This window comes from Geotrypetes seraphini, chromosome 5, assembly GCF_902459505.1.
Source record: "Geotrypetes seraphini chromosome 5, aGeoSer1.1, whole genome shotgun sequence".
Taxonomy (NCBI): domain Eukaryota; kingdom Metazoa; phylum Chordata; class Amphibia; order Gymnophiona; family Dermophiidae; genus Geotrypetes; species Geotrypetes seraphini.
This window is the reverse complement of record NC_047088.1, coordinates 91,207,392-91,220,880: the sequence shown is the minus strand read 5'-3', so window position 1 is coordinate 91,220,880 and position 13,489 is coordinate 91,207,392. Positions and strand designations below refer to the sequence as shown.

Here is a 13,489-nt window from a genome sequence, read left to right as displayed (position 1 = left end):
AATCACTAAAATTTGCCCCTTCCTCTCTGAGCACACTACCCGGATCCTTGTCAATGCTCTCGTAACCTCATGCTTAGATTACTGCAATCTACTTCTAACTGGTATCCCGCAGTGTCGCCTCTCCCCCTTGCAATCTGTGCAAAACTCTGCTGCACGACTCATCTTCTACCAACCTCGCTACGCTCATGTCACCCCTCTCCTTAAGTCACTTCACTGGCTCCCTATCTGCCTTCGCATACAGTTCAAGATCTTATTGCTGACCTACAAGTGTGTTCATTCTGCTGCCCCTCAATATCTCTCCTCGCTTCTCTCTCCTTATACACCTCCCAGAGAACTCCGTTCCTCAGATAAGATGCTCTTAGCTTAACACTGCCAATTTCAGACTTCGTTCCTTTCATCTAAGTGCCCCCTATGCCTAGAATAAATTACCCGAGTTTGTCCGTCAAGCCCCTTCCCTCGTTTAAAAGCAGACTGAAAACCCACCTTTTTTATATAGCCTTCAATCCTTAACCCTACAACTCTGCCCTCCAACCCAGCCAGCTGATTAACCGTTCCCCTTAACTGTATCCATGACATCCTGTTTGTCTGTCTTGGCTGTTTAGATTGTAAGCTCTTTCGAGCAGGGACTGTTTTCTTCTTCTTTGTGACTTTGTGCAGCGCTGCGTGCGTCTGGTAGTGCTAGAAAAATAATTAATAGTAGTAGTATGTCTTGGCAGGTAGATTTCTTACCGATGAGTAATGCCTCTCTTTCTGACTTTCCAGGACTGTTAATTATTTTTAGAGAAGCATCTGGTAAACGCTCTTCCTCATCCTGGCTGGATACACACAGTACAGGAACTGTAGTTTCCTGAACAATAGAAAACCATCATCATAATTACAATACAGACAGAGTATCGCAAAGCCACATGTTCAAGTTCAAGTTTATTCGTTCTTAATGAATCGCTTATTCAGATTGCTAAGCGATGTACAACATAATATAAATGTGCAGATAAAATATTGGTGCTGACGTACAAAATGACTTTTATATTGTGGGTTAAAACTTACAAGAATTGTGTGGGAAAATGGGGAGAAAGTTACATCACATCAAAATTGCTATGTTGTCTACTTCCTGAGTCAACCAGGGCTGTAGATACTGCTGAGGAGGGAAGGTTAAGTAGTGTTCAGTATGTAAGGGTTGCATGTAGTGGCCGGGTTGCATGTAGTGGCCTGATAGAAAGCCCATGATAGCAGATTTCTAGAAGGGCTTCTGGTGCATGCATGGCCTCTGGCCTAGGACTGTTATTTCAATGAATAGACTATGTATGTTGAAGTAATATTGGGAGGGGTTGAGAGATAAAACAGAGGAAACAATCCATAGGTAGTTGTGAATGAAAGCTCATGCTGCTCAATTCTAGCCCTGGCTCTGGTTCTAAGTGATTAAGTACAAATAGATAAGGATAACAGTCCCCTACTCCAAAATAAAAAAAAAAACCACCTTGAATACTCAATATGCCATAATGGTTCTCAACCCAGTCTTCAGAACATATCCAGTCAATATGGTCTTCAAGAAATCCATGGTGAATATCCATGAGATAGACCAATGTGCATTTTATGCAAATCTGTCTGATCTTTCATGGTGAAACCCCGGATTACATGACAAATTTAGTACAATTATAACTCAACAAGATTTATAACCTGAGGAGCAATTGTCTGAAATTGAGATTCCCAAATCTTAGAGATATCAAATATAAAACAATGCACTCCATAACTTTTCCATATCTGGCAGTAAAATGATGGAATTCTCTACCAATACAACTAAGAACCGCTCCCTTTTATAAGAGCTTTCGTAAAGACTGAAAACCTATTTGCAAAATATTTCACTCATGCTAAAAGATGACTTTTGTAAAGATACTGAAAACCTATGACCCTGATAAATAGTTCATAAGAACATAAGAAATGCCGCTGCTAGGTCAGACCAGTGGTCCATCATGCCCAGCAGGCCAAACACGTGGCAGCCCTTTAGGTCAAAGACCAGCGCCCTGAGACTAGCCCTATCAGCGTACGTCCTTGTTCAGTAGGAACTTGTCTAACTTTGTCTTGAATCCCTGGAGGGTGTTTTCCCCTATGACAGCCTCCGGGAGAGCGTTCCAGTTTTCCACCACTCTCTGGGTAAAGAATTTCCTTACATTTGTACGGAATCTAGCCCATTTCAACTTTAAAGAGTGCCCTCTCGTTTTCCCTACCTTGGAAAGGGTGAACAACCTGTCCTTATCTACTAAGTCTATCCCCTTCAGTACCTTGAATGTTTCGATCATGTTCCCTCTCAGTCTCCTCTGTTCGAGGGAGAAGAGGCCCAGTTTCTCTAATCTTTCGCTGTACGGCAGCTCCTCCAACCCCTTAACCATCTTAGTCGCTCTTATCTGGACCCTTTCGAGTAGTACCGTGTCCTTCTTAATGTACGGCGACCAGTGCTATACGCAGTACTCCAGGTGAGGGCACACCATGGCCCGGTACAGCGGCATGATAATCTTTTCCGATCTTTTCGTGATCCCCATTATCATTCCTAGCATTCTGTTCATCCTTTTTGCCGCCGCTGCACATTGCGTAGATGGCTTCATGGCCTGATTCTGTATAGGACACCAGTCTCGGTGGCACCTAAGAAGCAGCTAAGAATTGGGTACCGCGGCCTATGCAGAATCATGTCTGCCCTAATGCCTAACCACTGATTCTCTAACCGGCGTCAGTGTCACCAGTGCTGGTTAGAAAATTGTACCTTAGTCTGATCGCAAAGATAGGCAGCTCAGCCATCTATCTTTGCTGAGGTATCCCTTGGCTATCAGCTGATCACAGCAAGGGAATACCCGATCAGCCTAACCATCAGGACTCCTGTTGGCTAAGCTTATTGAGGGGGGGGGAATGCCCTTGCCATGATCAACTGAGCTCACTGCGGTAGGTGACCCCCCCACTCTCTCCTGCCGCTGGCCCCTTTGATCTCCTGCACCCAACTGTGACATCTTACACCCCCAAACCCCCACCCTGACACTCCCCCAAACCTCAACATCCCACCACCATATCCTCCACCCCCCATACCCTTCTAAATTAAGGCCAGCCAGAGGGATGCCTATCTCTTCCGGTCGGCAGGCCCGCCTTTTCAAAATGGCGGGCCTTCCCCTAGGATGCACTGCGGAGTGGTCTAAGGCCCTGACTGGGCCAGATGCCTAAAGAACCTGGGCCAATCATGACTTTAGGCCTCCTTCCCAATGCATCATGGGATGCATTGGGCATGGCCTAAGAATCATGGCTTTAGGTCTCCTTCCCAATGCATCATGGGATGCATTGGGCATGGCCTAAAACTCATCTGGCCCAATTGAAATCTTAGGCCATGCCCAGTGCAACCCATGATGTGCTAGGCAGGAGGCTTAAGGCCCCTCCCTGGTGCATCCAATTTTGAAGAGGCAGGCCTGCAAGAATTGGCATCCCTCCAGCTGGCCTTGTTTCAGAAAGGTAAGGGGTGGAGGGTGTCGGGGTGGGATGTTGAGGTTTGGGGAGGTGTCATGGTTGGGTAGGATGTTAGGGGTTTGAAGGAGCCGGTGCCAGAAGGGAGTGGGCATACCTCCTGTCAATCTCAGATTCAGGGTGTGTGTCAGGGGTTTAGGAGAGGCCGGCGGCAGGAAGGAGTGGGCATCCCTCCTGCCAATCTTGGATTGGGGGGTGTAAGTGGTTCAGGGGGCCTATGGCAGGAGGAAGTGGGCATTCCTCCTGCTGATTTTTTTTGGGGGGGTGTATCGGGGATCCTCTGCCACAGATGGCTCAGCTGATTGCAGTAGGGGTATTTTCCTCCCGATCAGCTGAATCTGCAGGACTCTATAAAACCACAGCTGCTGGCTCAGCTGATCAGGAATTCCCTTGTCACGATCAGCTCAACTGGATGCATCTACTTTTAACTTTTTGCCTACATTTTAGGCTCTGTAACAGGTCTAGGGAGATACCTAGGGCCTCTTAAACTTGCCCAAGGCCACTTCGGGCCTTGACCCCTAATGTAAGATTGTAATTTCTGGATATGGCCGGTCTCTTCTTAACTTTTAAATCGAATTGAACTTCTACTGGAGTATATTTGCAATTCATAAATATTTATGTAATGTAATAATTATGTCATTATTTGAAGGACCCCCAACTAAACTACTGGGTAAAGATATAAACACTAAGTTCCCAAAGTGTAGAACTAATCAACAAAACAAAAAATAGGAACTGTAACTATTTCAGTTTTTGTAACCAAAGCGGGTACAGGAAGTGATGTAATTTTGGGAACAGAGGAGAAGGTTTACTCTTTGATTACAGCCAGCAAATAGGGGTTCTCTGAGGAAGCCACTGGCGAAACGCGTCAGGACCCGCAGGAGTGAAACAACTTTCTTACCCCTTTATTCAAGTCAAGTCAAGTTCAAATTTTTGCTACGTCAATTCATGAGTTTTATAAAAAAAAAAACCAAAAATGGGGGGGAGTTTGTTCTACACTATAATGAACACTTAAGATTTTGTTGAAGTTTATTTCATTACCTTTTCACCAAATGAAGATGGTGCAATTATAGACGATTGAATTGAATTGAAACATTTAATTTTGGCTGCTCACACAGAGGAAACCATCTAGCACCCGTTGCTGCTGCTCCTTTAAATCAGCCCTCGCGACCCCGAACCAACCCGAAAGATTCCACGCAGAAGAGGCTGTCAGCCACACTAAAGCACCGACGCTGTCTTACTGCTGGGCGTGCGAGCTTGCTCCGCCCCCCAACCCCTGCCGGGACATTTAATTTTGGCTGCTCACACAGAGGAAACCATCTAGCAGCCGTTGCTGCTGCTCCTTTAAATCAGCCCTCGCGACCCCGAACCAACCCGAAAGATTCCACGCAGAAGAGGCTGTCAGCCACACTAAAGCACCGACGCTGTCTTACTGCTGGGCGTGCGAGCTTGCTCCGCCCCCCAACCCCTGCCGGGACATTTAATTTTGGCTGCTCACACAGAGGAAACCATCTAGCAGCCGTTGCTGCTGCTCCTTTAAATCAGCCCTCGCGACCCCGAACCAACCCGAAAGATTCCACGCAGAAGAGGCTGTCAGCCACACTAAAGCACCGACGCTGTCTTACTGCTGGGCGTGCGAGCTTGCTCCGCCCCCAACCCCTGCCGGGACATTTAATTTTGGCTGCTTAACGGCGCATAGCCGTTCGGCGCGCCGGCTAAGGCTGAGCGAAGCATAAACAATTCGCCATATAATCTAACCACAATACCTGATCCTTCAAGACTTCACAACAAATGAGAAAATTCATTACAAACAACATACTAAAACCTAATTTAAACCAACACCTCAATCAACCCAAACCAACATCACTAAGGGGCGTGGCCTAACCGCCACAGAGATCATACATGAAATAACTACTCCTTTTCACTCACACTCGAAATTGATTAAAAAGTGCTTTAAAAATAATTAAAAATAAATAAATAATAATAATCTTTGCAATTTCACCAATTTATAACTGCTTAAATCCATATGTCACCCCCAAAATCGGCGAAAAACGAAAATGCTCCATCCATGTCGACTGGAGGGAAGAAGCTGAAACCTGATCTGAACACGCCAGAGAAAATGGCACCGAAAAACGATGAGGCTTCACTAGACCTGCTCCTGAAAGAAATAAGATCAAATAGGGGAATAATTCAGGAACAAGTTGAAGAAATCAAACTTTTAAGAGGCGAAATTGAGGCAATTAATTCCCAATTTGTAGATGTCCGACACCGTTTAGACGCCCTGGAGGAAAAAACATCAGCCATATCATCACTACAAGAAACGGTAACTAAACATGATAAACTTATTATCAATTTACAAAGAAACTTTGAAGACCTTTCTAATCGCAACAGAAGATCCAATTTAAGGATCATTGGACTGCCTGAATCATCGGAGGGATCTGATATGATTTCCTTTCTCTCTACTCTTTTGTCTACTACTCTGGGTCTTGTCTTTTCACCTCCCCTAGAAATAGAGCGAGCTCATCGTGTACCGTCTCACCTTTCTTCATATGCCTCATCTCCCAGACCCATAGTGGCCAAACTGCTCAGATCTCAACAAACGCTCCAAATTCTAACAGCAGCTAAATCTAAATCTCAACTACTACATCAAGGCAAAAAGTTCTTCATTGTTCCAGATCTAGCTAAAACTACAGCTTTAAAGAGAAAAGCATTTCTCTCACACCGACAGAAACTTAAAGATATCGGAGCCAAATATGGTCTTATGTACCCAGCCAGGATGAAAGTAACTTATAACAACCATACTACATCTTACACTGATCCTGAAGAGTTGGCCGTATTCCTAGATTCCTTGAAAATACACTGACACATTGAACTCTCAATATCTTGATTTGCCTTTATGTTATCTTGATATAACCTATATGACTATATAATTTATAGTTTTATAAACAAGCACACCACTTTTAAGATCCCTAAACTTTAATGAGTGTGAATTAAGTAAGTTGTTCTATATGAGTTATTTCTACGTGCTCACAGAAGCACTCTTAAACTGTATTATTTTAAACATGATAGTAAGGTCACATTTCTTTCTGACCTTACAATATGCTGTTACTAATAGTATATTTGCTCTTATATTTATGTTTTCTTTCTTTCTCTCACTTTCTTCTGGCAGAAAACATGCTGATACTTCTAGCTTTCACCCTTTCTACTTATATCTCTCTCTATTCTTCTTCTTTCTGCTTTCTGACAGGAGTGTCCTTTATATTTTGATATATTATGTTGATTCTATGTTTTCTCTGAAAATGGGCGGATTCTACTGCATTATAGTAATACTTATTATGAATTATGACTGACCTACATATTTTTTCTTTCAATGTGAATGGTTTGAATCACCCTATCAAAAGGAAAAAGATAGCCAACTATATCTTTAATAAACATCCTGATGTGGTTTTTCTACAAGAAACCCATCTCACGCCTGCTACCGCTTTGAAATTCCAACTTAAAGGATATTCCACTCATCTATATTCTCCTGCAACTCTACGCAAAAAAAATGGGGTATCAATATTGTTTAATGATAAACTTTCTCCTGTTATTCATTCCTCTAAAACAGATACAGAAGGTAGATGGTGCTTGGTACATGCTGCGCTGCACTCGGTGGATTTTGTTTTTCTTGACATTTACGCTCCAATTCTAGATCACCCAGAATTTTTTCATGAGCTTCAGACGATATTGATGGAATATGGATCTTATCCTTTAATATTAGGTGGTGACTTCAATCAAGTTCAGGATATATATATTGATAGATCATCATCCTGTAGATATTCGAAGTCCAGGTCCCTCGCAGCCTTACATGCCCTTAAAGATGCTTTTTCACTAATTGATCCCTGGCGATTGTTTAATCCAAAGAGTAGGGAGTACTCTCACTTTTCACCACCACACAATACATACACCAGAATAGACTTCTTTCTTTTATCCTCTTCACTAACTCATGACCTTACAAACACCATTATTCATCCGATCTCTCTTACGGACCATGCGGCTATTTCTCTGCACCTACTTCTCTCTGCGCCTCGTAAAGAATCTCCATCTTGGAGACTGAACAATACTTTACTCTTAGATACTGAAATAGCGGAAAAAATAAAATCCTTCACCACTGAATTCTTTGAATTTAATTCCAATGACCCTGCAGTTTGCCCTTCCATTGTTTGGGAGGCCTACAAAGCTACCATTAGAGGTGAATTAATTAAGCTCGCCTCCTGGAAAAAGAAACAATCCATGCAAAAAGAGAAAGAATTAGAATCTTCTATCAAAATGTTAGAATTACAACACATGTCTACACATTTACATGACCCGTCCACACATCAACGTATACAAAATCTTAAATACGAATATAATACTTTGGTTTCGTGCACAGCCAGGAGGGATATTTTTATTTCGTCCTCAGGTCATTACATGGGTGACAACCTCATGGGCCGTCCTTTGGCTAAATACCTCAAAACTAAATCTAAACGTTTACACATCGCGGCTGTTCAAGACCCGTCAGGACAGATGGTTAATACTAGGTCTCTAATTTCCTCTCAATTTGAACAATTCTACACTTCCTTATATAAATCCGAACACTCAGCTTCTGACTCTGAGATAGACTCCTTTCTCACTCCACTGATTCACCCATCCTTATCAGATTCTGTAAAAATGGAACTTGATTCCCCTATCACTATATCTGAAATAGAAGATGCAATTACATCCCTGCCTAATAATAAAGCACCGGGTCCAGATGGCTTCACTAATGAGTTTTTCAAACAATTTCGAACTCTTTTGGCCCCTCATCTTCATACTTATTATGAATTTTTACATTCTACTCCAGATAAACAATTTAATTTTACTGAGGCTACTATTGTAGTTATTCCTAAACCTGACAGAGATCCCACCTTGGTTAAAAATTTCCGACCCATTTCTCTCCTTAATTTAGATTATAAAATTATGGCAAAACTTCTTTCTCTGAGACTCAATAGAGTGATCCCCTCTCTCATTCACAAAGATCAAGTAGGATTTATTAAACACAGATACATAGGTGACAACTTACGCCTCTTTCATCATGTTAATGCCCATGCTAAAACTCTTTCAGATCCTGTAATCGGCCTGGCTGTTGATGCTGAAAAGGCTTTCGATCGCGTCGAATGGCTCTTTCTTTTCCAAATCCTGAAATGGTATAATTTTGGCTCATTCTTTATAAAATGGGTTGAAACCCTGTACAAACAACCCACAGCTCGAATCTTGATTAATAATTCTCTTTCCAACAAATTTTCACTTCACAGGGGCACTCGCCAAGGCTGTCCACTCTCCCCCTTATTATTCAACCTAGCTCTAGAACCTCTCCTTTCGGCCATTCGTCAATGTCCCTCAATTAAAGGCATTTCCACTTCCTCTAGACAGATTAAATTAGCGGCATATGCTGATGACGTTCTTCTCTTTATCCAAGATCCTACTAATTCCCTTCCAGCTTTCGTCAACATTGTCTCTCAATACTCCTTACTTTCTGGATACTCAGTTAATTGGGAAAAATCGGAGATTTTTCCCCTTAATGATCATATCTCTTCCTCAGACCTCACTCAATTTTCTTTCCCATGGTCGTATGAAGCTGTGAAATACCTAGGTGTCTTGATACATAAAGATCCAATTCACGCTCAAGATCTTAACCTATCTAAAATCAAAAACATAGTCCTGAACACAATATCTCGTTGGTCACCACTGTATTTATCTTGGTGGGGCAGGATTGCTTCCATCAAAATGACTCTTGCCCCCCAAATAAACTATATCCTCTCAATGCTCCCATCTTTATGTAAGAAAACATTTTTTCATTGGCTGGATAAAAAAATTTCTGAATTTGTTTGGAATAAGAAAAAGCCTCGAATTGCTCTTGCCAAATTGAAAGCCTCCAAAGTTAATGGTGGTTTAAATTTACCAGATTTCTACTTTTACTATATTGCATCAATGGCCAAATATGGAGCTTATTGGATCACGGACCCCTGTTCTCAGGACCCTCCAGCTTGGTTTGAGATAGAACGATTTATATGTACACCACTACATGTCTCTTGTATGGCAACAATTCCAATCCCTAGACACCTGAGAAGATACTCTCTGTTGAGTGCGACGCAACATGCCCTTCATCTATTAGATGCGACAGCAGAAATTTCAATCAAAGATAGCCCATTTATGTCTATTTGGAACAACCCCAAACTCCAACACAATGGAAAATCACTTTCATGGAAAAGATGGCAGCGGGCTGGGCTGTGGTTTCCTCATAAAATAACTACTCAGACTTCTATTGTTCCCTTTAACACACTCTGCTCTACATACCTATTACCACCTTCCACGTTTTCTCAATGGCTTTCCCTCACTGAAGCAATATCTTCTCAGCCCCTACGATTTGACTTTGAGTCATCCATTCACACTATACGCCATTGGTCTTTACTGGCTATATCGAAAGGCAAAGCAATCTCTTTATTTTACAGCATACTAAGGGACAACTCCTTTATTTTTTCTCCTCATTCCATGAAACACTGGGAATCCATACTAACAACCCCTCTTACTGATGTTGACTGGGATCTTTTTTGGTCCTCGACAAATCGACCTCTCTTATCCTCCAGAGTTTCACAATCAATGTTCTTCGTCATGTGGAATGCGGTATGGACTCCTTTTCGGATGTGGAAAGCCAAACTTAAACAAGACTCTATATGCTGGAATTGTATGAAGGAGGCCGGAACCCTTGATCATATGCTCTTCCACTGTACTCCAGTTCGCTCCTTCTGGTCTCGCATTTGGGACACTATAAAACATGTTACTAACTGTTCGGATGAACTTACCTTGGATATTATAATTCTCAGATCTCAGCACCCCTGCTTTATTCTTTCGAACTGTCCTCCTAAACTTATTGACACTATGTTTGTGACTGCCCTTATGCATATATTAAAGAATTGGAAATCCTCTTCATCATTGGATTATACTTTTTGGTGGAAATCTTTGTGCATGTATCATAAATTTGAATCATATGCTTATGAGAAGAAAAATATTGCTCGACTATCCATGAACATGACACTATGCAACTCGCCTTGGAAATTCTTAGACTCCTATGTTAGTTCTATTTCATAGACACTCCTGTCTTTCTCTCTATCTCTTTCTCTTCTTCTCTTTACTTTCTCTTTTCTCTCCTTCTTTCTTTCTTTACTGTTTTCTTATAAGCAGTCCAAGTACTTTGGTTCTCTTAGAAGATTTCAAACCTAATTATAATTGATTGTAGTTACTGCTATGTCACACTAAATGTTATAAGTTTCGAGATCCCAGTGTCTTACATATATCTGAAAATATATTTGGACTGTATCTTTTCATAAAACTTAATAAAAAATATTGAACTTAAAAAAAAAAGAAAACATCTACAGGGCTCATGAAAAAAGAAAAAGAATTAGAAAACGCTATTAAAACATTAGAAATACAACATATGTCTAATCACTTACATGACCCAACTATTCTCCATCATATCCAAAAACTTAAATATGAATATAATACTTTAGTTTCATGCACAGCCAGACGAGATATCTTCATTTCCAATTCTGGTCATTATATGGGAGATAATCTTATGGGTCGTCCACTGGCCAGATACCTTAAAATTAAATCCAAAAGATTACATATCACATCTATCCAAAATTCATTAGGACAATTAGTCAAAACCAGATCTTCAATTTCTTCTCAATTTGAAAATTTTTATACTTCATTATATAAGTCTGAAGTTGTGGCTCCTGAATCAGATATAGACTCTTTTCTTTCCTCCTTATCTCACCCGACCATATCGGAGCCTGTTAAATTGGAACTAGATTCTCCGATAACCATAACAGAAATAGAAACTGCTATATCTTCCCTACCGACTGGAAAAGCCCCAGGTCCGGATGGTTTTACTAACGAATTTTATAAACTATTTTGAAACATCTTAGCTCCTCATCTCCTTACATACTATGATTTCCTCCACTCCTCTCCAGATAAACAATTTAATTTCACAGAAGCCACCATCGTTGTAATCCCTAAACCTGACAGAGACGCTACCTTGGTCAAAAACTTCCGTCCCATCTCTCTCCTTAACTTAGATTATAAAATAATGGCAAAGTTACTTGCATTAAGACTCACCAAAGTGATTCCACATCTTATACACAAAGACCAAACGGGATTTATTAAACAAAGATATATAGGAGATAACCTACGACTTTTTCACCACGTGAATGCACATGCTAAAACATTGACAGACCCAATAATAGGCCTAGCTATAGACGCTGAAAAAGCCTTTGATCGAGTGGAGTGGTCTTTTCTTTTCAGTGTCCTAAAATGGTATAACTTTGGATCATTTTTCACGAAATGGATAAAAACATTATATTATAGTCCTAATGCTCGTATTCTAATTAATAACTCTTTATCCAATAAATTTCCCCTTCACAGAGGCACTAGACAGGGCTGTCCTCTCTCACCACTATTGTTCAATTTAGTGTTGGAGCCTCTTCTCTCTGCTATTCGACAATGCCCGCTAATTAATGGTATTCCCTCCCCTGATCGAGACTTCAAACTAGCAGCATATGCTGATGATGTATTAATTTTTCTAAGGAACCCTCAATCTTCTCTCCCTCATCTTATACATATCATCAAACAATATTCTAGCTTCTCAGGATATTCTGTAAACTGGGAGAAATCAGAAATCTTTCCTCTGAACAATAACATTCTTCAATCAGACTTGGCTAATTTTCCATTCACATGGTCAAATGAAGCTGTGAAATATTTAGGGATTTTAATACACAAAGATCCAGTCTTTGCTCAAGATCTTAATATATCCAAAATCAAAAATTTAGTTCTTAACACTACATCTAGGTGGTCTCCACTTTATTTGTCTTGGTGGGGTAGAATATCATCCATCAAAATGACCCTAGCACCTCAAATTAATTACATCCTCTCAATGCTTCCTCTTTTATGCCAGAAATCATTTTTCCATTGGCTAAATAAGAAGCTATCTGAATTTATATGGAACAAGAAAAAACCCCGAATTGCTCTAGCCAAGCTGAAGGCCTCTAAAATTAACGGTGGTCTTAACTTTCCAGATTTCTACCACTACTATATTGCTTCATTAACTAAATATGGAGCTTACTGGGTCAATGACTCCTTCTCTCAAGACCCTCCTAATTGGTATGAAATGGAATGTTTTCTATGCAAACCTTTACACATCTCTTGCCTATTAACGATACCAATACCCAGACATTTGAGAAAATACTCTCTTTTGAATTCAACGCAGCATGCTCTCCATCATTTAGATAAAATAGCTGATATCTCAATTAGTGTTAGCCCATTCATGTCCCTTTGGAACAATCCCAATATCCAAAACCAAGGCAAATCCCTTTCATGGAAACGGTGGCAACGGACAGGTATATGGTTTATTCATCAATTATATACTCTTAATAAACTAATCCCTTTTGATATACTTTGCTCCACATACCTACTAACATCCTCTGCTTATTCACAATGGATCATACTCAGTGAAATACTGTCTTCTGTACAGATACAATATGACTTCATATCTTCTAAAAATACTATTTACCATTGGTCTTTACGGTCTCTATCAAAAGGGAAAGCTATATCTTTTTTTTATAATATTTTAAGAGACCAATCCTTCACTTTCTCATATCATGCTATGAAACACTGGGATAATATAATAACCATTCCACTTTCTGACATTGACTGGGAACTCTTTTGGTCTTCAACAAATCGCCCACTTTTATCTTCTAGAGTTTCACAGTCAATGCTCTTTGTAATGTGGAATGCAATATGGACCCCATTTCGTATGTGGAAAGCCAAATTAAAACAAGATTCTATCTGCTGGAACTGTTTGAAAGAGGAAGGAACTCTTGATCATATGTTCTTCCATTGTACTCTGGTCCGTTCTTTTTGGTCCAAAATCTGGAATACCATACAA

The 13,489-nt window shown here is 40.6% G+C and overlaps 1 protein-coding gene across 2 annotated transcripts in view; it reads right to left on the bottom strand.

Moving 5' to 3' along the window:
* LOC117361545 (ecto-NOX disulfide-thiol exchanger 2-like) overlaps nt 1-13,489 on the bottom strand; it is a 323,082-nt gene that overhangs the window by 28,808 nt on the left and 280,785 nt on the right. The window contains exon 13 of one of the 2 annotated variants that reach the window (XM_033947012.1): nt 730-847. The exons of the other annotated variant lie outside the window; for it this stretch is intronic. Coding sequence (XP_033802903.1) covers nt 730-847 — 118 coding nt within the window. The remainder of the gene's footprint in view (nt 1-729; nt 848-13,489) is intronic. 2 annotated transcript variants of the gene reach the window in all.